Source organism: Neophocaena asiaeorientalis, unplaced genomic scaffold (assembly GCF_003031525.2).
Source record: "Neophocaena asiaeorientalis asiaeorientalis breed wild unplaced genomic scaffold, Neophocaena_asiaeorientalis_V1.1 scaffold143, whole genome shotgun sequence".
Lineage (NCBI taxonomy): Eukaryota > Metazoa > Chordata > Mammalia > Artiodactyla > Phocoenidae > Neophocaena > Neophocaena asiaeorientalis.
In genome coordinates this window covers 1,247,249-1,272,363 of record NW_020175536.1, presented here as the reverse complement: position 1 = coordinate 1,272,363, position 25,115 = coordinate 1,247,249, and the positions used below count along the sequence as shown (strand labels likewise).

At 36.1% G+C, this 25,115-nt stretch overlaps 1 protein-coding gene across 4 annotated transcripts in view; it reads right to left on the bottom strand.

Annotated features, from left to right (window-relative positions):
- Positions 1 to 25,115, bottom strand: part of MTMR2 (myotubularin related protein 2) — a 108,508-nt gene that overhangs the window by 32,314 nt on the left and 51,079 nt on the right. For all 4 annotated transcript variants that reach the window (XR_003001255.1, XM_024731318.1, XM_024731319.1 and 1 more), the window contains 5 exons: positions 14,456 to 14,531; positions 8,201 to 8,295; positions 7,935 to 8,045; positions 5,385 to 5,486; positions 4,233 to 4,316 (listed from right to left, as the gene is read on the bottom strand). Coding sequence is in view for 3 of the 4 variants with exons in the window: in XM_024731318.1 (XP_024587086.1) it covers positions 4,233 to 4,316; positions 5,385 to 5,486; positions 7,935 to 8,045; positions 8,201 to 8,295; positions 14,456 to 14,531 (468 nt within the window). In the remaining variant the exon portion in view is untranslated. The remainder of the gene's footprint in view (positions 1 to 4,232; positions 4,317 to 5,384; positions 5,487 to 7,934; positions 8,046 to 8,200; positions 8,296 to 14,455; positions 14,532 to 25,115) is intronic.

The window sequence follows — 25,115 nt, the reverse complement described above, 5'->3', positions numbered from 1 at the left end:
TTTATACAGAGTGTGAGTATTACCGCATCCAATTTTTTTTTAATTTAAAAGAAGAAAAAAGGAATACTCTGATGCTTTATCTTTAGTCTCAACATTTATATTAAGAGATTACCCTGAACAGCAAAGGAAAAACCATCAACAAAATGAAAAGGCACCCTATGAAATTGGAGAAAATATTTGCAAACCATATACCTGATATGGCGTTAACATCCAAAATATATAAAGAACTTAAAAGCAACAACAAAAAATCCGATTAAAAATGAGCAAAGGATCTGAATAAACATTTTCCCAAAGACATACAAATGGCTAGCGAACACATGAAAAGATGCTCAACATCACTCATCATCAGGGAAATGCAAATCAAAACTACAATGAGATATCACCTCACACCTGTTAAAATGGCTAATTACACAGCATTGTAAAGCAATTATACTCCAATAAAGATGTACTAAAAAATAAATGAATAATTTTTAAAGTAAATAAATAAACAATAAAATAAAACGGCTAATCACCAAAAAAACAAGAAATCACAAGTGTTGGCGGGGATGTGCAGAAAAGGGAGCCTTTGTGCAGTGTTGGTGGGAAACAGTAAGGAGGTTCCTCAAAAAATTAAAAATAGAACTACTATATGATCCAGCAATTCCAATTCTGAGTATTTATTCAAAGAAAATGAAAACACTAACTCAAAAAGATATATGCTTCCATTCATTGTAGCATTATTTACAATAGCCAAGATATGGACACAATATAAGTGCTCACTGATGAATAAAGAAAATGTGGTATATGTATATATATATATATATATATATATATATATACATATATATGTGTGTGTGTATATATATAAAGAGAGAGAGAGATCTCTATATATAATGGAATTTCATTCAACCACAGAAAGAATGAAATCTTGCCACTTGTGACAACATGGATGGAACCTGAGTGCACAACGTTAGGTGAAATAAGACAGAAAAAAGCAAATATTGTATGACGATCTCACGTATATGTGGCATCTTTAAAAAAAACAAAGCAAGAAAACAAGCTCATAGATAAAGGGAACAAACTGATGGTTGGTTGTTGGAAGTCTGGAAGCAGGAGGTCAGGAGTGGGCGAAATGGTGAAGGGAGCCAAAAGGTACAAGCTTCCAATTATAAAGTAAATGTAAGTCACAGGGATACACTGTACAGCATGGTAACTATAGTTAATACTGTATTGTATATTTGAGAGTTGCGAAGAGAATAAATCTTGAAAGATCTCATCACAAGAAAAAAAAAATCCTGTAACTGTTTTTGGTGACACTGTCTAGATGTTAACTATAGACTTACTGTGGTGATCATTTCGCAATATTTATAAATATCAAATCATTATGGTGTACACCTGAAACTAATATAATGTCGTACGTCAATTATACCTCAATGAAAACAAGAAACAAACCGAAGAGATTATCTTCATTTTCTTCAGTAATAAACTTAAATTAAAAAAAAAAAGTCTTCTAACTACACCAAATACAGTGTCCTCTCCACTAGATTTTAACTCAGTTGACTCAAAGTGTCTAACTCTGCAGTACAAAGCCAACAAATTAATCTAGCAAATCAAAGACCATAGAGCATCTGTATCATTCAGTGTAGAGTTCAATGCTGTATTCTGATTACCGCATTTCCTAATCTCATAATTCTCTTTCTGAATGCGTATAGCTGTTCATTTACTCTTTTTTTTCAATTGGAGTATAGCTAATTTACAATATTGTATTAGTTTCAAACGTACAGCAAAGTGATTCAGTTATACATATTTTCTCTGATTTTTTTCCATTATAGGTTATTACAAGATATTGAATATAGGTTCTTGTACTATACAGTAAATCACTGTTGTTTATTTTATGTACAGTGGTGTGTATCTGTTAATCCCATACTCCTAACTTATCTCTCCCCCTACCTCTTTCCCCTTTGGTAAACATGAGTTTGTTTTCTATGTCAGTGAGTCTGTTTCTGTTTTGTAAACAAGTTCATCTGTATTACTTTTTTAGTTCCACATATAAGTGATATTATATATTTGTCTTTCTCTGCCTGGCTTACTTCACTCAGTATGATAATCTCTACGTCCATTCACATTGCTGCAAATGGCAATATTTCATTCCTTTTTATGGCTGAGTAATATTGCAGTGTGTGTATGTGTGTGTGTGGTGTGTGGGTGTGGTGTGTGTGTGTGGTGTGTGGGTGTGGTGTGTGTGTGTGTACGCCACATCTTCTTGATCCATTCATCAGTTGATGAACACTTAGGTTGCTCCCATGCCTTTGCTACTGTAAATAGTGATGCTATGAAACATTAGGGTGCATGTATCTCTTTGAATTAGTTTTCACCTTTTCCAGATCACATGGTAACTCTATTTTTAGTTTTTTAAGGAACCTCCAGACTATTTTCCATAGTGACTATACCAATTTACATTCCCACCAAAAGTGTAGGAAGGTTCTCTTTTCTCCACACCCTCTGCAGCATTAATTTGTAGACTTTTTGATGACGGCCATTCTGACCAGGGTAAGGTGATACTTCATAATAGTTTTGTTTTTTTGTGTGTGTGGTACGCGGGCCTCTCACTGTTGTGGCCTCTCCCGTTGCGGGGAACAGGCTCCGGACGCACAGGCTCAGCAGCCATGGCTCACGGGCCTAGCCGCTCCGTAGCATGTGGGATCTTCCCGAACCGGGGCACGAACCCATGTCCCCTGCATCGGCAGGCGGACTCTCAACCACTGCACCACCAGGGAAGCCCTCATTATAGTTTTGAATTGCGTTTCTCTAATAATTGGCAATGTTGAGCCTCTTTTCATGTGATTGTTGGCCTTCTGCATGTCTTTGGAGAAATGTCTATTTAGGTCTTCTGCCCAATTTTTTGATCGGGTTGTTTTTTCGTACTCACTCTTCAACTTATTCTTTTTCATATTAATTTCTTTCTTTTCGCTGGACACAGTTATCTCATCTCCTTTCCAAAGTTCTATGTTGAATGCTACTATAACAGATAGCAATTTTTGCCCAGATTCCCAAAGAATATTCTTTATTTTTACAGTTCTACAGACATTTGTTAGATTTTCTGATTGCTTTGCCACCTAATTCTGACACTGGATTTTTGGTTTAGCAAAAATTTTGCAATGTTACGTGTAGACTCTTGGTTTTTAAAAGCTGATCCATTTATTTTGTATTCTGCTTCATATTTTTCCAGCTGATGGTTTTATAACTGAATGGTTTTATAACTAATTTTAAATTTTACTTGCCACATGCAATTGAGCAACAAAATCAGTTTCAAACCATCTGGATATCTTTAGTTCTCTAGTGATGGTTTTTTATTCTTCCTGGCTTTCTGAAACAAACCTAAAAAATTAGAAGCTTTTTAGTAATTAAAATGCAATGTTTAAAATCTAAATATAAAAATCATAGCCTAATGTTTGTCATATTTGAATTCTAGAATAATTTGAATATCAAATCTAATAATTACCAAGAAACAATCAATGTGTCTGAAAAATTCTCAAGAATGCACAGTGAACATGTGGAAAGTTAAAAATAAAGACTATTTTTGGTAGAGTTTAAGTATTGCAGTATAGGAACTCTGGGAAGTGGTATATTGAGGAAGAACAGGGAGAATGATACACTATAACACAGATCTCAAGACAGAATTCTGCTTTAATCTCCTACTGTGGTGAATCACATTATTAGGTTTTCTAATGTTAAGCAAACTCACCTTAGTCATGATGTATTATCTGTTTTGTATACTATCAGATTTGATTTATTAACATTTTATGTAGAAGTGTGTCCTCTGAAAATGTAGAACTTTCAAAATTTTATGTGCAGCTAAATCATAAGTAGTAGAATTATTAGGAAATGCTTTCAGAATTAAATTATAGGATACTCAAAAAGAAAAATCTGAGTGAATAATGCAAATGACATATAAAAACATTAAAATGTAAATATATTTACAATTTTATTTTTATAATTATTAAACATTTTTTCAATAAACTGATTTACTTGTAAACGCTCAGATAAGTAAAGATTCATGAAAGATCATTGGCATAGTCTGAAAAGCTGTTTAAAGAAACTGAAAGGCAATCAAAAAAATCAAGATTAGCCTTTATTAAAAAACAACAACAAAAACCACAAAACTATATAAAGCTGTTCACTTCTATCCATGAACATTTTGTTGTAATGAAAAGAATACAGAATATTGAAATTCAAAAAAAAAAAGTACTTACCTGCCTTCTATACTCTAAAAGAGAGTCATATAGCTTCCACCCGTTTTCAGGAAATACTTCTTTGTACTCAAAAGCAAAAAGAGGCTACAAAAAGTAAAGAGTTAATAGCTAAAAAAGACATTTAAGAAGGTAATGAATCAGAAATGTAACCTTATCATAGCCCAAGTTTTCATTTACTTATCTGTAAGGATATTTAGTATTGATATTCTTCTCTATATTGTTGTTTTAGCTTTTGTTTTATAATTTTGAAAACTTACTTTTTTTTATATTTTCAAGCACAGAAAAGCACAAAGGTCTGCCACCAAGATTTATCAAATGCCAACATATCACCATGTTTCCTTCAGATATCTTTGGTAGCTGTTTTAGGTTTACTTCTAAATAATGAAAGATATTACATAAAAAAGACATCTTCTGATATAATTAATTAGTTTGACATCATAGATATCAGCAGTTAAGCAGCTTTAAGGATTATGCTACATTTTCTAAAACATACTGAATAAACTTTTTAATTTGGGGCTTGCAATCTGTACCAAAAAAGAAACTTTAATTTATCATTAATGTAGACAGAATAGCAGGAACAACTATGATGATAAACATTCAAACTCGAGTCAGAAGACCAGGATTGATTCTAAATTTTACTTCTTACTAACTACGCCACTGAGTCAATTGTTTACCTGCTCCTGGATTCAACTTTAAAATACGGATAAATAATATTTAGCACCATAGGGCTACTGTAGAAGTTAGAATATATAAAATAAATGAGGAAACCTAGTACTGTTAATAGCACACAGTAGGAACTCAGTTCTAAGTATTTATCCACCCTTCCCTCCTGAAATTGCTAGACTTAACTCTCGGCTCTCAATTAAAAAGATTTCACATCCTAATGAAAACCACATACAGCTTTTCATCATGGAAATACCCTGGATAGAAAGATCATATAATGATAGAATGTCAGTCTGCAGGGATGGACCTCAGAAATCAGCTAGTCCAGCTTCCTCATTTTATACCTTAAAAAGCTGGTCCTATAGATTAAACCTAAACTAGACATCTGGCAAAGTGGGACTGTAAACAGAGAGATTCTAAATAGCCTAGTTTCTTGACACTACACCAATAATTATAATATAGCTTTTACAAAGATGAGAAACCTCTTACCAGGTTATTAGAGACAGGAAATGCATATTTCATTAGATTCTCAAATATAGATCTTCTTGTTCGCCCCTCAGGTTTATGAGCAAACCGTAAGTTCCGGATATCCTAGAAAAGAGTTACGATCCAAGTCACCTATCATTGTTTGTTCACTTTTTATTTAATGAACAAATAAGGCAACTATTTGTTCATTAAATAAAAAGTGAATGAATGTGGGATACAAAAATAGACAACAGCTCCTGGAGGCAGGGAAATTACAATGCCTTATTGAGAGAAACAAAAATAAACACAAGACACTCTGATACAAGGCAGAATTCAGAGGACAGAAAATTTCCCTCTGCTTATGAACAAAAGATAGGCCACTGAAGGAGCCAGCATCTCATGTAGGCACTGGAGATTAGAGATACTATATCTGAAGTCATGATATTACATGGCTGATACACACTATCAACATTATGCCCTGGGACTTCCCTGGTGGTCCAGTGGTAAAGAATCCACCTTCCAATGCAGGGGACGCGGGTTGATCCCTGGTCAGGGAACTAAGACTCCACATGCCACGGGGCAACTAAGCCCCCTCGCCACAACTACTGAGCTCGCGTGCCTCAACTAGAGAGCCCGCTTGCCGCAAACTACAGAGCCCACGTGCTCTGGAACCCCCACGCCACAACTACAGAGCCCACATGCCACAACTAGAGAAGAGAAAACCTGTACACCACAACTAGAGAGAAGCCCACACACCGGAACAAGAGATCCCGCGTGCCTCAACGAATATCCCACATGCCGCAACTAAGACCCAACACAGCCAAAAATAAATTAAATAAATAAAACTTAAAAAAAAAAAGTATGTCCTTTCCCTGTGAAAGCCCAATGTCTGTTATGAATTTCCCTATTAAAAACCTGATTAGCTGTTGTTACATTTCATAAATGTCTTCATTCCCATTATGCTTGGTGATCATTTGCCTATTTATAATCCCTTGCCAGGACTCATTTCCATTGGATCTTCAATTCATAAGGCTCCTGCTACTAGACTGATAGAACCAAACTCTGCCTAAAGGTCTTCCTCCAGTCCACATCCCAAGTTCTTCAACTATCTACTAGCAAAAACTCTGAATAGTTTGACTGATATCATCCAGGCTCTAAAGTCAGATCTAAAGAGCAAAATTCCCTTCCCTTATTTGTTCTCAAGCAGTTTTCTATGCTCAGGCTGAATGTAGATATTCATGTTCCAATTTACTGAGATCTGAACAGCACTAAGAAAATAAACGGGATTATGAATAATTTCAAGACTATTCATTTTATTTAAGTGGTTTCATCTAGACAGAATTCAAAATAGCTTTATTCCACTGCATCCTGTAAACATGAGCACACAGACACTCCACTACAATGCACCTACAGAACATGAACAAGTAGAACATTTTATTATAAATCTGATCCAAAATTAGAATGCCAGCTCTACCACCTTTTAAAACAAATGTGTGAGAACCTAAGCTGATACTTTGTTTTTCATCAGTAAATATCTTTACAACAAATAGAGATATTCATAATCAGTCTGTTAAACAGAGCTCTCCAAAAGTACCATAGCAGGGGCCCTACAAATGTTTGGGTTTATTGATAATGGTCATGTTCTATGGAAAAAGTTATATTTAAAATGATCAAAATTTCAGTCACCCTCTTTCATGTCCTCTTATATTCTATGCTCTATTTACTCTTTAGATCACAGAAGAGCAATCAGGAGACAATGTGCCTGTCACACAACTGACAGCTATTATACTCTTAGAGCCCTTCCAACTATAATGGAAAACCACACAAATAATTACTAAGTCATTAGCTTTAATACTAGATTCATAAAGCTTCTAAGACTGTCATGAGAAAGGATCTTGAAAGTTACGCATATGCTGTTGCTTTTACTCTTCTGGCACTCGCAGAACAGCAAAAGAAAGGAAAAAGATGATCTAGAAGTGAGATGTACACAGCTGTTAATTAGGCTATATAGTAAGGAGAACAGTGACCTTAGAAGTGGCAATGGTATTAAATATTTATGACTGAATGTTAAGATTATAACAATCTAACTCTCATTCAAGTATCAATGCAATTAAGGAATACTAGTTAGATAAGAAAATACAGAAGGTCTATAACATGAAGTTTTCCTCACCATAGTTTTAGAAGCAGAAAAATTATGAGAACTAGAAATAGGAAAGAGAGGTGATTGTATCACAATCAGTTCCTCCACTACAAAGTACTATGAGCCTTAACTGCTAAGAGCCTTATGTTTCTAATTTGTAAATTAAAGGTAATCATGTCCATCACGCTTACTTCAAGATTTTTATGAGGCTCAAAAATGAAATAATGAATGTGAGAGTACTTTGTGTTCAGTCCAAAAAATTCAAGTCTAATTCATGACCAATCACCTTTTTATTACTCCTAAATGTTGTTTTCTTCTACCAGAATGACACTTCTAGCGTGAAATCCATTTGATATTTTGGGAGTTTCTAAAATATCTATTTAATAGAAAGCTTTTCAAGCAAAAAAAAATTGCATACGTATTACAACATTTACCTTGCACACAGTTTCAAGTCCGTAAGAGTTTTCACCTCGACTAGAAGCACCACCAATTTTTTCTACTCTACTTATAACACCAAGAGAAGCATCTAAAACAAATGGGGGATCCTAAAGGAAGGAAAAAAAAATTAAAACTGAGCAACTGATACCGTACAATTATAGCTGAGAAAAATATTAACTAGAAATGCTTTAATTAACAATGACCAAAGATGAACAAACGACATACAGATGTACATATAAAAATCTGATCCAACAAGCCTTACCCGTTCCATGCTTTTGAAATATAACCTGTAATTCGTAACAGTCAGAGTTCCTCGTACAGCACCAGTGAATGGACATATATAAGTTACATCTTTGGCTGAAAAGGAAAAGAGCCCACAATTTACTATACATTGTGCACTATTAAAAACTGCACTATCATCTTTTCACAAACAAAACTTAAAAGAATTGATTGCTAGTCTAAATTATGATCAAAAAAATCACAGAATCAGTGATTCAAAGAGACCTCAAATGCCAAATCCAAGCTTCTAACCACACACTAATCCGGGGAAGGAATGTAGAATAAATGGGAAGGACTGAAGAAGCAGACGGGCATCCTTCACCCTGAGACATAGACACAAGGAAACAAAGATGGCCACTCTCCCTGATGGACAGACGAGGTGTGGCAGTTGGAGTAGTGAGTGGAGGAGTAGTGGTAAAGGTGGGAACAACAGTAAATGTCTCAAGTCACAGTCACCAAACATCTAATCATAGTTCCTAGCTCATCGCTCCAATCTGCTGGTCTTCTTCTGGCCACAGTCTAGTGTGTCACCATTCCTCTAACTATACGATACCTAAAACATAATAACAGAAACTCCTGACCTGATTATATTTATACAGAAAATGAAACATATATGAAATAGATTCTTAGAAAAAATAACAGTACAATAAGAGGGTATTATATTCCTGACCAAGCAACAGATGTCAAACTTCATAGAGAAATAATCACAAGCATTGTTTAATTAAATGATAAATGATGAATCTATACAGTATTATCGCTTTTTAAAACGTGTTAATTAAGCAGGGTAACTCAGCTACCACCAGCTCAAAATAATATTTAATATGGTAGAGTTCATATGCCCAATACAAAGGTTTTTTTGTGTCTTACAACATTCATAAATCCCTGCTATGTCATTACTGTAGCAAAGCAGCAGATAAAGGAACATCTTTATTGTTCCAAGAAACTAAGGCACAATTAGGAGCAAAAAATTTCTAAGAATGTTTCAAGGGGCTTCCGGGAAAACTTAGGAACATGAAATATGTTTAATAAGGTATTGCAACTTCCTTGACTTTGCTTTCTATTCCTCACTTTGAAGGACTGACCGCTTTGTATGGAATTTGAAATGAGACTGATCTTCCAACAAACATTTCTAACCTTCAAAATAGCTCCCTTGGGAATGTTCAAGTATGAGCTAAATTATTTGAATCATTGTTTCCAATGCATTTCCAATGCTTCATTTAGAGGGAAGCTATTAAAATTAAATAAACCAATCATTATAGAAAGATACATAAGCTTGGCTTGCAGACATTTTCTTGCCCTTATGAATTTTTATCTCAACTGGGAAAGCTTTATTCAATGTTACTAAAGACATTTCTTGATTTTTTCCAGAGCCAATTTTCTTCACTCACACAAGAAAATCAGTCTTATTATTCTATATTCTACTACAGGATATGTCCCTCTTAGTCCCAGCCCAAAGTTTTTGTTACAACTTCCTTTATTCTAAAATCATGAAATAACATACATGAAAGTGCTTCCAAAATTAAAAGTACTCTACTAGATACCGGGTTGGCCAAAAAGTTCGTTTGGTTAATGAATACGTTATTCAATAAAGCTCTTGATGAAAATTACTTACAACCGAACGAACTTTTTGGCCAACCCAAGGGTTTATAGCTATGTTGCTATTATCATCATTAGGCTTGGCTTTGCTCTGTCCCTTTTATCCTTTTTCGTCAGGCTGGTGGCAGCTAAGTCACTCTGAAGAGAGAATTTATGCCTAGCAGAGTTTGTACCAAGTAGAAGAGAGGCTGTGATTAAGAATCTTAACCAGAGCGAACGACAATAGTAACAACCAGCACTGACAGCCTAGCACTTCCGAATTTATAAAGTACTTTTTACCTGAGTACCTCCCTTAACCTTCAAAACAACCTTTAAATATAAAACCTCTAATTACCTACAATTTTTAGATGAGAATACCAGGGCTCAGAGAAGTAAAACAAATTGTCTAATGTTTCAAAACCAGTAACTGCTAAGATTAGGACTCGAATGCAATTCCTATGACTGCAAATTCAAATTTCCTTCCACCACATCATGCAAAGCTAAGCCACTCAAGTAGCACAGTCTGTCTCTGGTGTTAAAGGGTGAAATACTGCCGTCTGGGGCCATCTCTACTGCTGATGTGCGCAGGCCACAATATCCTGAGACTGTTGCTGCCACTGGTAAAGCATTCTGCTGATGTTCCTAACACTACTCTTTCAAAAAATGTCTAAACTGCAGATTTACATTAGACCAACTAAGAATGTCTTTTCTATATGAAGTAATACAGTCAAGGTTACCAGCCTTATCCTTTGTATTACATTTAATTTTCTGAAGAATAATCAAGTCTATACAGATGACTTTGAATCAGAATATTTTATTTAATATATTAGCTATTCCTCTAAATTTCGCAATACTGATACTGCCTAGTGGTACCAAAAGAGCTTAGGTTTACCAATCCTCTCAAATTTTCCCTGAGCTCACAAAGAATCAATAATAGTTTCCATGAAGCAGACCAAAATGACTTTGAGAATACATATCTATAAGGATGTAAAATATATACAAATAAATGCAATATATGAGAGCATGCAATCTGTGCAGAAAGAGAGGCACAAAAACATACTCTAAGTAATACAAAGAAGGAAAGTCCATTAAGTTATGGGATCGGAGAAGGTTCAAGGAACACAGCCATGTGAGTTGTGCCCCAGTGGTTGGTATCCTTTTAATGGGTAGAGATGTTGATACAGCACTCAATGCAGAGAAGAACCTAAACTAAAATACAGAAGAAAGTAACTATTTGGACAAGGTAAGTATATAGTCTGGATCTCTCTAATTTATATATCACATTCTCTTCATTCCTTCTCAATTTCCCTCCCTGGTTCCTCTTCTACCATTTACCAAAGCTATGTTCTTGGCCCTCTTTTTACTCCATACATTCTCTGGGTTATTTTCCTCCTTTCATTTTCAACTAATATCCATATTCTGGTGATTCCAAAATATGTACTTCCAGCCCTGCTCTCTCTCCCAAACTCCTACAAGTTTCTCATAGGTACCTGAAATTCAATGTACATAAATATTATACCAAGGGCTCATGAAAATGAAAGAAAAAGATATCATTTAAGAAATTTTTAGAGATTACTCCTCTGGATCTGTTAACTGATTGAATGTCAGAGTTCAGAAAAAAAGAGCAGCTGATGGTTGAGAGTCCCCCTGCCGATGCAGGGGACACGGGTTCGTGCCCCGGTCTGGGAAGATCCCACATGCCGCAGAGCGGCTGGGCCTGTGAGCCATGGCTGAGCCTGCGCGTCCGGAGCCTGTGCTCCACAACGGGAGAGGCCGCAACAGTGAGAGGCCCGCGTACCACAAAAAAAAAAAAAGAAAAGAAAAGGAGTAAATTTAGAGATAAAGGTGATGACAGTTTTAGAGATGCTGAGCATAAGGGATATCTACAGAATATCCAAGGGCATGTGTCTACGACACAGGCATTTGTTTTATACGTATTAAGACAGAGGTTCACACTAGAAGTAACAAATTTTGGAGTCATCAGTAAATACATGGTAGGTAAAGCTACTAATTTAGATATGATCAACTAAAAAGAGCAAATAAGAGAGCAAAGGGAAATGAGTCAAGGATGAAGTTCTAACTGGAGTGTTGCTATCTAAAGGAGAGGAAGAGAACAAAAGAGATTGAGTGGTAACTTGAAAATCTTTCATAAGGTCATTTATCATAGTGGAAATAGCATATGCTTTAGGCTCAGAAGAGGGAAAAAAAATTGTCTCAATGCTAGCTATAACTTTACTAGCTAGGTAGTCTGCCTATGCCTTAGTTTCTTCATCTACAAAATGGGATTAATATCTTCCTCGGAAGATCACTGTGAGGATGATTAAATGAGACAGTAAGCACTTAATAGTGATAACTACTGTTATTATATAATATCCAGTGGTAATAACACATAACACCTAACTTAGTAGGTAGATCAGCAGAACAAGCTTAGGATACCTGAGGTGAGTAGGGGGGGGAAAAGGAATGTGGAGGTATTCAATTAAGAATTAAAAGAAAGAAGAGAGAAATGCTAAGTGTGAAGGAACTAAATATACCTCAGGCAATAACAACACATTTAAGGGATAGGTCCCCTTTGGCTTGCTTATTTTTACACAAGGAAATGACATGTGACCAGGGGAAATTATGCATTTATTAAGTGCTTTTTAAAATTATGATTGATAATCAAATGAAAGGTGGTGTTTACTTTGACTGAAAAACCATATACTGTATTCTCCTATATATTACTTTATTTCTCAAAAGCTATGAGTATTTTCTTTTAATGACTGAATAATATTCCATTGTATATATATATAAACATACCACATCTTTTTTTCAATCATCTTACGTTATTTCTTTACAGAGTTCTTTTACGAACACAAGCATACAATTTTTTCTTTTCTTTTTTTTTTAATTGAGGTATAGTTTCTGTACCATATTATGTAAGCTATAGGTGCACATATGGCGATTCACAATTTTTAAAGGTTTTATTCCATTATAGTTGTTCTAAAATACTGGCTATATTCCCTGTGTTGTACAATATAGCCTTGTAGCTTATTCTATACCTAATAGTTTGTACCTCTTAATCTCCTACCCCTATATTGCCCCTCCCCGCTTCCCTCACCCCACCTGTGACCACTAGTTTGTTCTCTATATCTGTGAATCTGCTTCTTTTTTGTTATATTCACTAGTCTGTTGTACTTTTTAGATTCTACATATAAGAGATATCATACAGTATTTGTCTTTCTTTGACTTATTTCACCTAGCATAATGACCTCCAAGTCCATCCATGTTGCTGCAAATGGTAAAATTTCACCTTTTTATGGCTGAGTAATATTCCATTTTACACACACACACACACACACACACACACACACACACACACACAAACACACGCCACAGCTTCTTTATCCATTCATCTATTGACACTTAGGTTGCTTCCATATCTTGGAAACTGTAAATAATGCTGCTATGGACACTGGGGTGCATGTATCTTTCTGAATCAGTGTTTTGGGGGGTTTTTTTCCACCCAGGAGTGGAACTGCTGGGTCACACGGCAGTTCTATATATACCTCATCTTCTTTATCCATTCCTCTGTTAATGGACACCTAGAAAAGAATGAAATCTTGCCATCTGCAAGAACATGAATAGACCTGGAGGGTATTATATTTAATGAAGTAAGTCAGACAGAGAAAGACAAACACCGTACCATTTATGTATACATGGAATTAAGAAAACAAAGGAACAAATATAACAAAACAGAAACAGATACAGAGAACAAACTAGTGGTTACTAGAGGGTAGAGAGGTGGGGAAAGGGGCAAAACAGGTAAAGGGGATTAAGAAGTATAAACTACCAAGTGTAAAATAAATAATTTACAAGGATGTAATGTGCAGCACAGGGAATATAGTCAATATTTTATAACAACTTTGCATGTTGTGCAATCTATAAAAATATCAAATTACTATGTTGTATACCTGAAACTAATACTGTAAATCAACTATACTTCAATAAATAAATAAACATCTTAAAAATTTTAAAAGCTATGGGTATTTTGTAGATCACCACGCAAGGGGAACAAAATAAAAGCATGAGGACCAAAAAATAGCTTAAAAGTATGTTTCCAGTTTCCAGTCCATACAATAAGTTAATGCTTAGTTATTTAGGCTGGACAAAGAAAGGCACCTACATGCAAACGGCTTGCTTTGCAATGGCGATGAAATGTATTTATCCAAAATTGACAAATTTATTCAGAGTAGGAAAAAATAAAGAAGCAGAGAGAATGTGCTTTAAGAAAAATTACTTGTACAAAGTGACAATTCAATTTTTTTATCTATGCAACCCACTATCTTAACTGCAGTAATTCAAAATAATGAAATTTACTTTCACAAAATTCAGCAACAGTTTTTAAAATAAGTCACCTACTTTCAGTGAAAGTAAAGCAAACCAGAAAAGCAGCAGAATATCATTCAACTTTCATGTTTCCCAGTAGTCCAAATCCAAACACAACCAACAGGTCTGGACTTAAGCTTACAGAACACACTGGATGCTGGGAAGGCTGGCAGTAATGAGTCCACCAAACAGGAGGTGTCTAGGCAGTGAGCCTGTTCTCTGTACATTCAGAGTACTAAATAGTCTGTACAGTCACAAAGGAGGAGGAAATTCGACAAAAAATACCATTACAGACCCATGTCTTTAATATTTTCTCCTGGAAGTAAGGGTGGTTCTTCCATTTCTGCTAATTTGTTAGACTCCCTCAGGACCTGGATTGGAAAGGGGAGGACAGAGCAAGAAAAGAAACATTTTTTTATTCAAAGGCTAATTTTTTACTCAAATTTCAACTGTGTATGATTGGTCTTATTTAAAGTTATAAACTATATCACATATACTGCTTTAAATCAAATTATAAAGACTATAATGCTGGCATGTGTAACATGTGAAGTTGCTGTTTTTCTACAAACATGTACTGAGTGCCTCCTCTGTATAAGGTACTACACAAAACACGTTTTCTCACTGACTCCTACAACAGCCCTGTAAGGGTAGGTATTATCATCCTCATTTCCTAGATGAGGAAAAAGAGGCCAGAACTAACTTGTTCAAGATCCTATAGCTAAAAAGTGCGTGGGCTCGCAACTGTCATATGCTAAATATCGCAATTGTAATATGCTAAATATCGCAACTGTCATATGCTAAATATCGCAACTGTCGTATGCTAATATCGCAATTGTCGTCATCGTCGTATGCTAGATACATCCCGCTAACTGCCAAAAGCCTCCCCTTTCACCTCTTTCACTGCTAAACAATAACCTTCACTGTCGCCAGTCCTTTACCTCCCATTAATTCCTCAACCTTCTGCAATCTGGCTTTGCGACCTAACCCAACCCCTTCCAGGGAACCTGCTTTCTCCCCAATAACCTCCTCAGTATTAAAGACAATGGGTATTTCTCAGTCTTTATTTCTATCTCCTAGCTACATGTGATACTATCTGCACTTGCCTGCTTCTTGAAAGTACACTCTCCTGGCTAAACTCTTCCTTCTCTGGCCATTCTTTTTCAATGACCTTTATATGCGCTTTTCTCAACCCTCCCTATTTCTTCAAGGTTCGTCCATTTCTCACTTTACTCACTTCCTGTTGATTTCATACCTTATCTATGACATTACCTAACTTCAGTCTACATTGTCAGCTGAGATTTTTCTTGGACTCTAGTTCCATACATCCAACTGCTTAATGCTCCTCTCCATCTAGATGTCTCACAGACACTGTGTACTCAACAGATTTAAAATTGATCTGTGTTCCATACTTAGCAAGAGGCACTACCATCCATTTGGTTGTCCTAGCCTGTCTGGGGGGGAGGGCGGAGCAGTGGTCTCTGTGAGCAGACTCAGGCCTTCTACTTCAACCTCAATTTGTTTCATTAGACTGAGAACCAATACTACTAGAAAAAAGATTCTCAATTTTTTTTTTAAATAGCTTTTGACTTTTATTTCCTTCCATCCAAAAAGTAGACTTAAGAGTCCTCAAAAGAAGGTAAAAGGGAGAAAATACAAGGCATTACCACTGCCTTAAAGGTCACCTTCTGCAGGCCGTCAAAACTGAGTTAGATGTCTGCCATGCGTGAGCTCCTATCTGGCACTTACCACACCACTCTAATTGCCTGTCTTCTTCCGTACTAGACCCCTAGAGAAGAGATACCATAACTTATACAATTTTGAACTCCCAATAAAAATATAACACGAGGCACATATGTAATTTTAATTGTCTTATAGTCACATTAGAAAAAGAAAAAAGTCAAAAATTGATTTTAATAACATATTTTATTAAATCTAGTAAGTCAAAACTATTGTCATTTCAACACATAATAAATATTTTTAAGTATTAATGAGATATTTTATATTCTTTTATTCATACTAAGCTTTCAAAATCCAGAGTATGTTTTATACTTCTAGCACATCTCAACCAGACCAGGCGCATTTCCAGTGTTCAATAGCCATCTATCTAGTGGTGCCCATATTGGCAGCACTAATGCAATGAATCTAATTCTTACTGATAGTCAAGTCATTCCCTAGTTTAAGTTAGGTGCTGAGGGAGGATTACACAAAAGGGTTAGACATTACTGCCACAGCCCAATGCTCACCTAAGGCAAATAAAGGAAGAACTACAAAGAACAAATTACTTCTGTTCAATAAATTTGCAATCTAAACAAATTCATTCTTTTGAAAATTTTAAAATTTATTTCAGAAAGACACCTTAGTGCAATACCTAAAGAACTAAAATATATACACACATACATACTTTGTTAATATTCCACATTCTAAAACTCAAAAAACATCATATTTTTGAATGGTATCTCATTGCCAGTTCCTGATATAGTCGTTTATGCAGTCATAAAAGAAACGTAAGAAAAAAGGAAGAGAGAGAAGTAGGGAATGAAGGAGAAAGGGCGAGTCCATGAAGATGCAGAAAAACAGGATAAAAACCTGCACTATGCAAATATATAGACTTCCTGGCTTCAAATCCTGACTGTGCTATATGTTAGCTAAGTACTCTTAGACAAGTGTTCAACTTCTTTATGCCTCATTTTTTCCACCTATAAAAGGGTGATAAGTACAGTATGCCACAAAAGGGCTGTTATAACTTAAATGAGTTAATACACTTAAAGCATTTACATCAGTGTTGACACAAAATATATACTTAATAAGTATTTTCTATTTATAGAAATAATAATAGTAAAATTAATAATAATAGTAAAAATTTAGACTAACAAGATTGCCAGAATCTGGTAAGAATTTCTACTAATTATGAAAACAATTAGATCAAAAGATATGAATAATAACTAACACACAGTATACTGAAAAAACCAAACAAGGTTACACATGTGAAAGATCACATAAAGGGAATCTGCTTTATCCTTTGCCCACTATCACTTGATTTGGAAATACAATGATTATGTCACTTCCAAAGCTGGGCACTAGTTCTCTTTTGCACAGGTATACCTTCTTATAGTTGCTACAGTGTTGTTCCCCATGATTTCCTCTCTTTCTATATTTCTGTACTCGGAAGGAAGCTGCAAACCCCAGAAAATATGTGTGTTGTAGACAGGTGTGGAGAGAAAGGCAGTTCTGGCAGAGGCACAGGTGTATGACGAGGTACAATCTTCATAAGTAAAGCTTTGCAAAGTGAGAAAAGACACAGGGAAACGCGTGCAAGCAGTGCATGTTGAGAATCATAGGCTCTCATATACTCTTGGACTAGAATGTCGGAGAACAAGACAATGAAGAGAAGCAAGATGGACAGCTTTGTTTGGAAAATCTGCACCAGATGACAGACTTTTAATAATAGGCATACACTGGAGGTTATACATGAACAACTCACTTTAGAGCTCAAGATATAGAAAGGAACTCAAACAAGCACACAAAGCAAGGTCAAGGGCAATCCAGACCCTTTGTTTACTGGCAAACACTGATTGTGAACCAATCTATCCTTAATGAAACAGAAGAGAAAAAAAAAAATCGGGCCTAAAAAAAAAGATTGTTTGACAAGAAAAAGGTAGTATCAGCCTGAAGCTCAAAAAAAGAGCAGTTCTCTGAAAATACTCCTATAAGCATTAGTAGAAACAATGTATAAACTATATGGCATACCCAAAAGGAAACCAGCCTATCCCCTAGGAAACAGGAATAGAAAGGAGAGACTGAAACTAAGAGAAATGGGTAAAATAAGGAATTACTACAAAAAAATTTAAATGTAACAGCAGAAATAAAATCTGTGCTGGAGTTAATAAAGAACTGAATGGATTATTCAGAAGACAGCATTTATGTACAGGGCAAATGTGAAAAACCCTCTAATAATTTGTAGAAAAGAACAGACATAAAAATCATGAGAGAAGATGATAACCAATACAAGAATTCTATTCCCTAAAGGAAAAAATTAAAACAGGATAGAAGCAACAATCCAATATGTAACTGAAGAACATGCTTTTGAAATGAGTAAAGATTGTCTAAGTTTGCTGATCGAAATAGTTTATCATGTTCCACATAAAAATCAGTGAACAGACATATATGGGTGTATCTCAGCAAAAATTTCTGAACTGTAATTAAAAGACAAACTGTGAAAATATAGACAAAAATGTTTAGAAAGAGAAAGAATTTACATACAAAAGCAAAATCAGGCTACCTTCAAATTTCTCTGTAAAACCATATTCTAGAAGACAATAAGAAAATGTTATCAGATTCTTGAAGGAAAATGTTGTGACCTCTCTAATGTGGAAGTCATTCTCATATACGCCAAGTTGACAAAAATGTAACCCACATGTCCTGCTTTTGAAAAAAGAAAAAAATTACCCAAGGCAGTAATTAAGATGAAAAAGGGGAATGAAAATTAACTTATATATAAGAAATTTGTGGTACCCAGTGAAGACAAGTTTTTTATATCCTAACTGCCTTCCAGCCAAAAAACACAAAAGAAAACCCATTTGGTGGCAGTAGCCACCATACTAACCTCTCTGAGTCTTCGTTTCATCATTTATATTATTACGGTAATATTAATATCCACCTTACAGGCTTGTGAATATGAAATGAGATAGCTGCATCATAAAGGGATTTGCAAGATGCTGTTAAAATATAAGAAATACTTATTATTCACTTAAGAGAAGCATCAACATAAATTTGCACTGTTTCTTCTCACAATGGCTTATTCACGTGGTGCTTTATTCCTCTGCTCTAAAATACACCGGGATTAATATTTGAGACAGCATGTCATAAAGGTAATCATATATCTCTCTAACTCTTGACCTACTAACTTCTAGACTTAGCTACAGAATAGCAAGCATCTTACTATTCTAAAGAAAGCAGCAAGAGAAGTGATGCTAGCTCCATGGTAGCATAAGGCATCCCTCATTTTCATTGTCCTTTAACTTCTAAAATTTGGTATCTATCCATGAACAAAAGTGTCCCCATGGGAGCTATGGAATCCAGCACCATATGCCGAGGGACCTAGAAGGAGTCTCCCCCACCACTGCATCGTGTAAAAAGCAGACAGAACCTGATACAGGCTGTAGAACCAGCAGGAGCCTGTGAACTGACTCCAACCCCTCTTAACTGCGGTACCAGGAAAACAATGACATGAGCAAATACCCACAGATGAGAAAGGCTTTATGGAAGTTCAGGTTTCTAAAGAAGTTCCAGCACCCCAGTGGGAACAACAAAAAAAAAATAACAAGTTTGGACCCATTAGGGTAAGAGGACCTTTGCCAGTATCACCCCTCCCCCCAAGGTGGCACAGCCTGGAGAAAAAGGTTTGGAATGCCTCTGGGGAAAAGGGAAAACAGTGAGTGAGCACACAGCTTTCCCAGCTGTGGGGACACTGCTAAAGAAACCCAACTCTCTCCCACAGCCTCAGAGTATTATTAAAGCAAGAGCTCCGTGACTGGGGGAAGGGAGGAGTTCAGGGAAGAGGCAGGTAAGAATACCAGAGGGCATTAAATGGATGTGGTTCTCTGCATTCTAGACTCCAGGAGGAAGGCCACCATGAGTCACTGGCAAAACTTCATCCAAAGATCCCCTAATCTGACCCACCAAAACTCCCAATTCCCCAAAGGCCACATCCAGACCATCCCCACTCTGCAGCCAGCTCCTTGTTCACATTTCCAAGGGCAACAACAGTGAGAATAAGCTCAGGTAGACAGGGAGTATACATAGAAAACAAGCCAGGGTCTATGGGAAAGAGAGAAACCACGATCTTGAGCTGTAGCACCACCCTCTGGAAAATGAAAGAGAGATTAACCAACAGCCAGCCTGGGTCACAGTAAGATTTAGAGAAGACATACAAGCTTAACAATTCTGCCACCAGAGGGAGCAAGAAGTGTGGAGCTGATGTACCCATACAAGAAAACAGAAAGCCCCAGAACACAAGTAGGATCAACAAAAAGTATCTCTCAGCTAGTAAAGATTGGAGGAAGCAACTTACTTCAAATGCCAAAACAGCAATGTAAAACTACAAGGAACATGAAGAATAAAGGAACTGTGACATTACCAAAAGATCATAATTATCCCCCAGTAACTGAAGGCAAAGACACAGAGATCTGTGATTTATCCAGTAAAGAATTCAAAACAGACATTTGAGGAAACTCAATGACCTACAAGAAAATAAAGAGACAATTTAACAAAATCTGGAAAACAATACATGATCAAAATGAGAAATAAACAGAGACAGAAATCATTAAAAGAACCAAACATGAATTCTGGAGCTGAAGAATTCAATGAATGAAATGAAGAATGCAAAAGAAAGCATCAACAACAGAACAGAACAGTCAGAAGATAAGAATCCATGAGTTAGAGGATAGGAACTTTGAAATAACACAGTCAGAGGAGAACAAAAAAGAAAAATGAAAAAGAATAAAAGAGGGCCTACATGATCTATGGAACACTATCAAAAGAATCAATAGCAGAATCACTGGAGTTCCAGAAGGAGAAGAGAAAAGCAAGGGGGAATAAAGCTTATTAAAAAAAAAATAACGGCTGAAAACTTCCCAAACCTGGGGAGAACGTTGGACACTGAAGTTCATAAAGCTAATAGATCCCCCATTGTTTCAATTCAAAATTATTTTCTCCAAGACACATTATATTCAAACTGTCAAAAATCAAAGACAGGGCTTCCCTGGTGGCGCAGTGGTTGAGAGTCCGCCTGTCGATGCAGGGGACACAGGTTCGTGCCCCGGTCCGGGAAGATCCCACATGCCACAGAGCGGCTGGGCCCGTGAGCCATGGCTGCTGAGCCTGCGCAGGAGGGGTCACAACAGTGAGAGGGCCGCGTACCGCAAAAAAAAAAAAAAAAAAAAAAAAAATCAAAGAGAAAATCCTAAGAGCAGTAAGATAAAGATTGTAAACTACAAAGGAACCCCCATTAGGCTATCAGCAGATTTCTGAGCAGAAACCTTTCAGGCCAGGAGAGAGTGGAATGAATGATATATTCAAAGTGCTGAAAGGAAAAAATTGCCAGCTAAGAATACTCTATCCAACAAAGGTATCCTTCAGAAATGAAGACATTTCCAGATGGATAAAAGTTAGATCAGCCATATAAAATTATCACCACTAGATCTACCTTACAAAAAATGCTGAAAGGAGTTCTTCAAGCTGAAATGAAAAGACACTAATAGTAACATGAAAATATACAATTCACTGATAAAGGTAAATATACAGTGAGGTTCAGAAAATTCTAATTCTGTAATAGGATGGTGTGTTAACCACATAACTTTCAACATTACATAGTTTAAAGGAAAAGACTATTAAAAATAACTAGAGCCAGTATAATTTCTTCATGAATACACAATATAAAAAGAGGTAAATTTTAACACTAAAAACATAGAAAGTTCAAAGCAATCCCTATCAAAATTCCACTGGCATTTTTCAACAGAAATACAAAAAAAACCCCTAAAATTTGTAGGAAACCACAAAAGATCTTGAACAGCCAAAGAAATCTTGAGAAAGAACACAGCTGGAGGCATACTTCCTGATTTCAAACTATATTACAAAGCTATAGTAGTCAAACAGTGTGGTACTGGCATAAAAAATACACAGAGATCAATGGAACAGAATAGAGAGCACAGAAATAAACCCACTCATCTATGGTCAATTAATTTACAACAAAATTGCCAAGAATATGTAATGGGGAAAGGACAGTCTCTTTAACAAATAGTGCTGGGAAAACTGGACAGCCAAATGCAAAAGAGTGAAAATAGACTCCTATCTTACACCATACACAAGAATCAACTCAAAAGGAATTAAAGACTTGAATGTAAGACCTGAAAGCATAAAATTCCTAGAAGAAAATATAAAGGATAAGCTCCTTGACATCAGTCTTGGCAATGATTTTTTGGATTTGACACCAAAAGCAAAGGCAAAAAAGCAAAAATAAATAAGTGGGACTATATCAAACTAAAAAGCTTCTGCACAACAAAGGAAACCATCAACAACAAAAAAAGACAACCTACCAAATGGGAGAAAATATTTGCAAATCATATATCTGATAAGGGGTTAATATTGAACATATAGAGAATTGATACAACTCAATAGTGTGTTTGGAAATGTTTATAATAAAATATGGGGGGGAGTGGGGAGAGTAAGGATTTTAAACTTGACCAGTCATGTTAAGGAAAACCACTGCAGGTTTCTGATAGAGGTAAACGGCATGGTCATAAAGGTGCACAAAACTGTATATGATAAAGATGAAAGGATAATAATCTAGGAGAGAAATATCAAAATCCTGGATTAGTCTGTGGTAGGAGAAATAAAGATGCATATGAAATAGCTTGTTGGAAGAAGTGATCAAATTTGACCCTAGGTTTATAAAAAAAAAAATACAAGCAATTATTGAGTAATACAGGCTGCTTTTTACTTGAAGAGAATTGCATTTCAGATATGTCAGTAATGAAAAAATAAATGCAGATTAAACAAAGAAAGGAGTTAAGGTCAAAACAAGAGGTCAACTCAGAAACACCAGGGTCCTACCTTCCTAAAATGAGAGTAGAGAAACTAAGACAGCAAAGCCGGACAGATTCATTAAGTTTGTCAGCATTCACATGGAACCGTCTTCAGCAGAGAAAAAGTTATATAACCCTCAGATATGAGAGGAAGAGAGAAATTGCCCCCAGAAGAAACCGCCTGGAATACATAAAACACTTTCTCGTACTGGACCAAAGTCATGATACTAAGTGGCTATCCATTCTGTTACTATCAGATGCATTAGATGCTGGCCTGCCTCAAGAGCTCTGGCTATATCAATAGATAAGATTATATAAAATCTGCTCTTTACTAGCACCTAATACAATATTTAATCCTTTTCTTAACTATCAAGAAAAGTGTACTGATCACATTAAAATCTTACTGGTGGAAAAAAACACACAGATTGAAATGCATAATTTTTTATTCCTAAAACATAATTCAGTTTTGCTCTCTCCCAACCATGTTTTTTTTCCCCCCATTTTCTTCCATGCCCTCTTTATCAAACTATTTTCGAAATGCTCAGTAACTTTCCATGCAACTCTAACCTACCTGCCTTTCTCTCCTTCTCTCTGATCAGGAAATTACTATAAAGGAAATTCAGAAACCTTGTCTATAATGATGATCTGGAAGTTGGTAAGTTTATGGGTCAGTTTTCACATGGAATGTCAGATGACAGAAAGATAGGAAAGAATTTTTCTGAAATCTGCAAAACACTAAATTATAATCACCTGAAAGGGAAAAATGAGTCTGTAGAAGTTATACACTATCTCTCACAGCTTCTTTATGTACTAGAACTGTGAAGAAAAAAATGAACTTACTCTTCATTGGATAATTCTATTAAAGAAAATTATTTTACATCAATTTCACTTTATTCTATTTTTATACTTCACTGACAAACCACAAAGTATGCAAATGAATCATACAAACCAAACTCTGAAGAGGCACAGACTGGCGTCTGGGATGGATCTTACTGGTTACATATTTGAAAGTACATCCAAATTCAAGCACAAGGAAGCCCGTTCTTTTTATAACACTGCCAAGGACACTGGTTTTCAGCTGAAACCACAATTAGTAAGATATGGATAATATTACATCACCATCAATGATTGAACAACAACAAAAAAAGGGCGAGTATCTACAGAGGAACAGTCTGGAAAGCATCACTTCATGCTATGGGTTGAATTGTGCCCCTCAATAAACACAGGTTGAGGTACTAACTGACAGCACCTTGGAACATGACCTTATTTGAAAACAGAGTCAATGTAGATATAATTAGTTAAATGAGGATATACTGGATAGGGTGGACCCCTAATCCAATATGACTGTTGTCCATATAAGAAGACATCCCTAGAAGACACAGAGATACCAGGATAATGCCATATGAAGATGGAGGCAGAGATTGGAGTGATGGATCTACAAGGCAAGGAACACCAAGGATCGTTGGTCCTCCCCAGCAGCAAGGAAAGAGGTATCAAACAGATTCTTCCTCTGAACCCTCAGAAGCAACCAACCCTCTCAACACCTTGATTTTAGATTGTGAGAAAGAAACAAAAATCACTGTTTTCCAATCCTCTACTCTCAACACTTCTGACACCAGATGTGTGTTTTTTTCCACACCAAGTAATTCTCCAATTCTCAGCGGATACCAACTGGGTGCCCTATAATTCAGTTACTACACTATCACCCATAGTTAGTGCAGACTTCACATTGTAAGGGGCTTAGTCCCACAAGACTGCCCCCTACTTCAAGCACTAATCTCAAGTAGCAGGTTGCCAACTGTACTTCTGACCAATCGTTCATAAATCAGGGGTTCCCACAACCCCTCCTTGGGTTCAATAATTTGCTAAAATGGTTCACAAAACTCAGGGAAACACCTTACCTACATTCGCCAGTTTATTATGAAGGACAGAACTCAGAAACAACCAGATGGAAGACCTACATATGGCAAGGAATGAGGTATGAGGCTGTGTGGAATTTCCAGGCCCTGTCTGGGCATATTACTCTCCCAGAACCTCAAAGTGTTCACCAGTCTGGAAGCTCTTTAAACCCCTTCGGTAAGGGTATTTTTATGGATAAGGGTATTTTTATGGAGGCTTCATTACTTAGACATGATTGATTGAATTACTGGCCATTAGTGATTAACTAAACCTCCAGCCCCTCTCTCCTCCCCAGAGATGGGAGGGGGCTGAAAGTTCCAAACCTAATCAAAGGTGGATTCTCCTGACAACCAGGCCCCATCCTTAGGGGCTTTCCAAAAGTCATTCATTAATATAAACTCAGGTGTGATCCAAAGGGGTGTGTTATGAATAACAAAAGATGCTTTTACTTTTATCACTCTGGAAACAGAGACA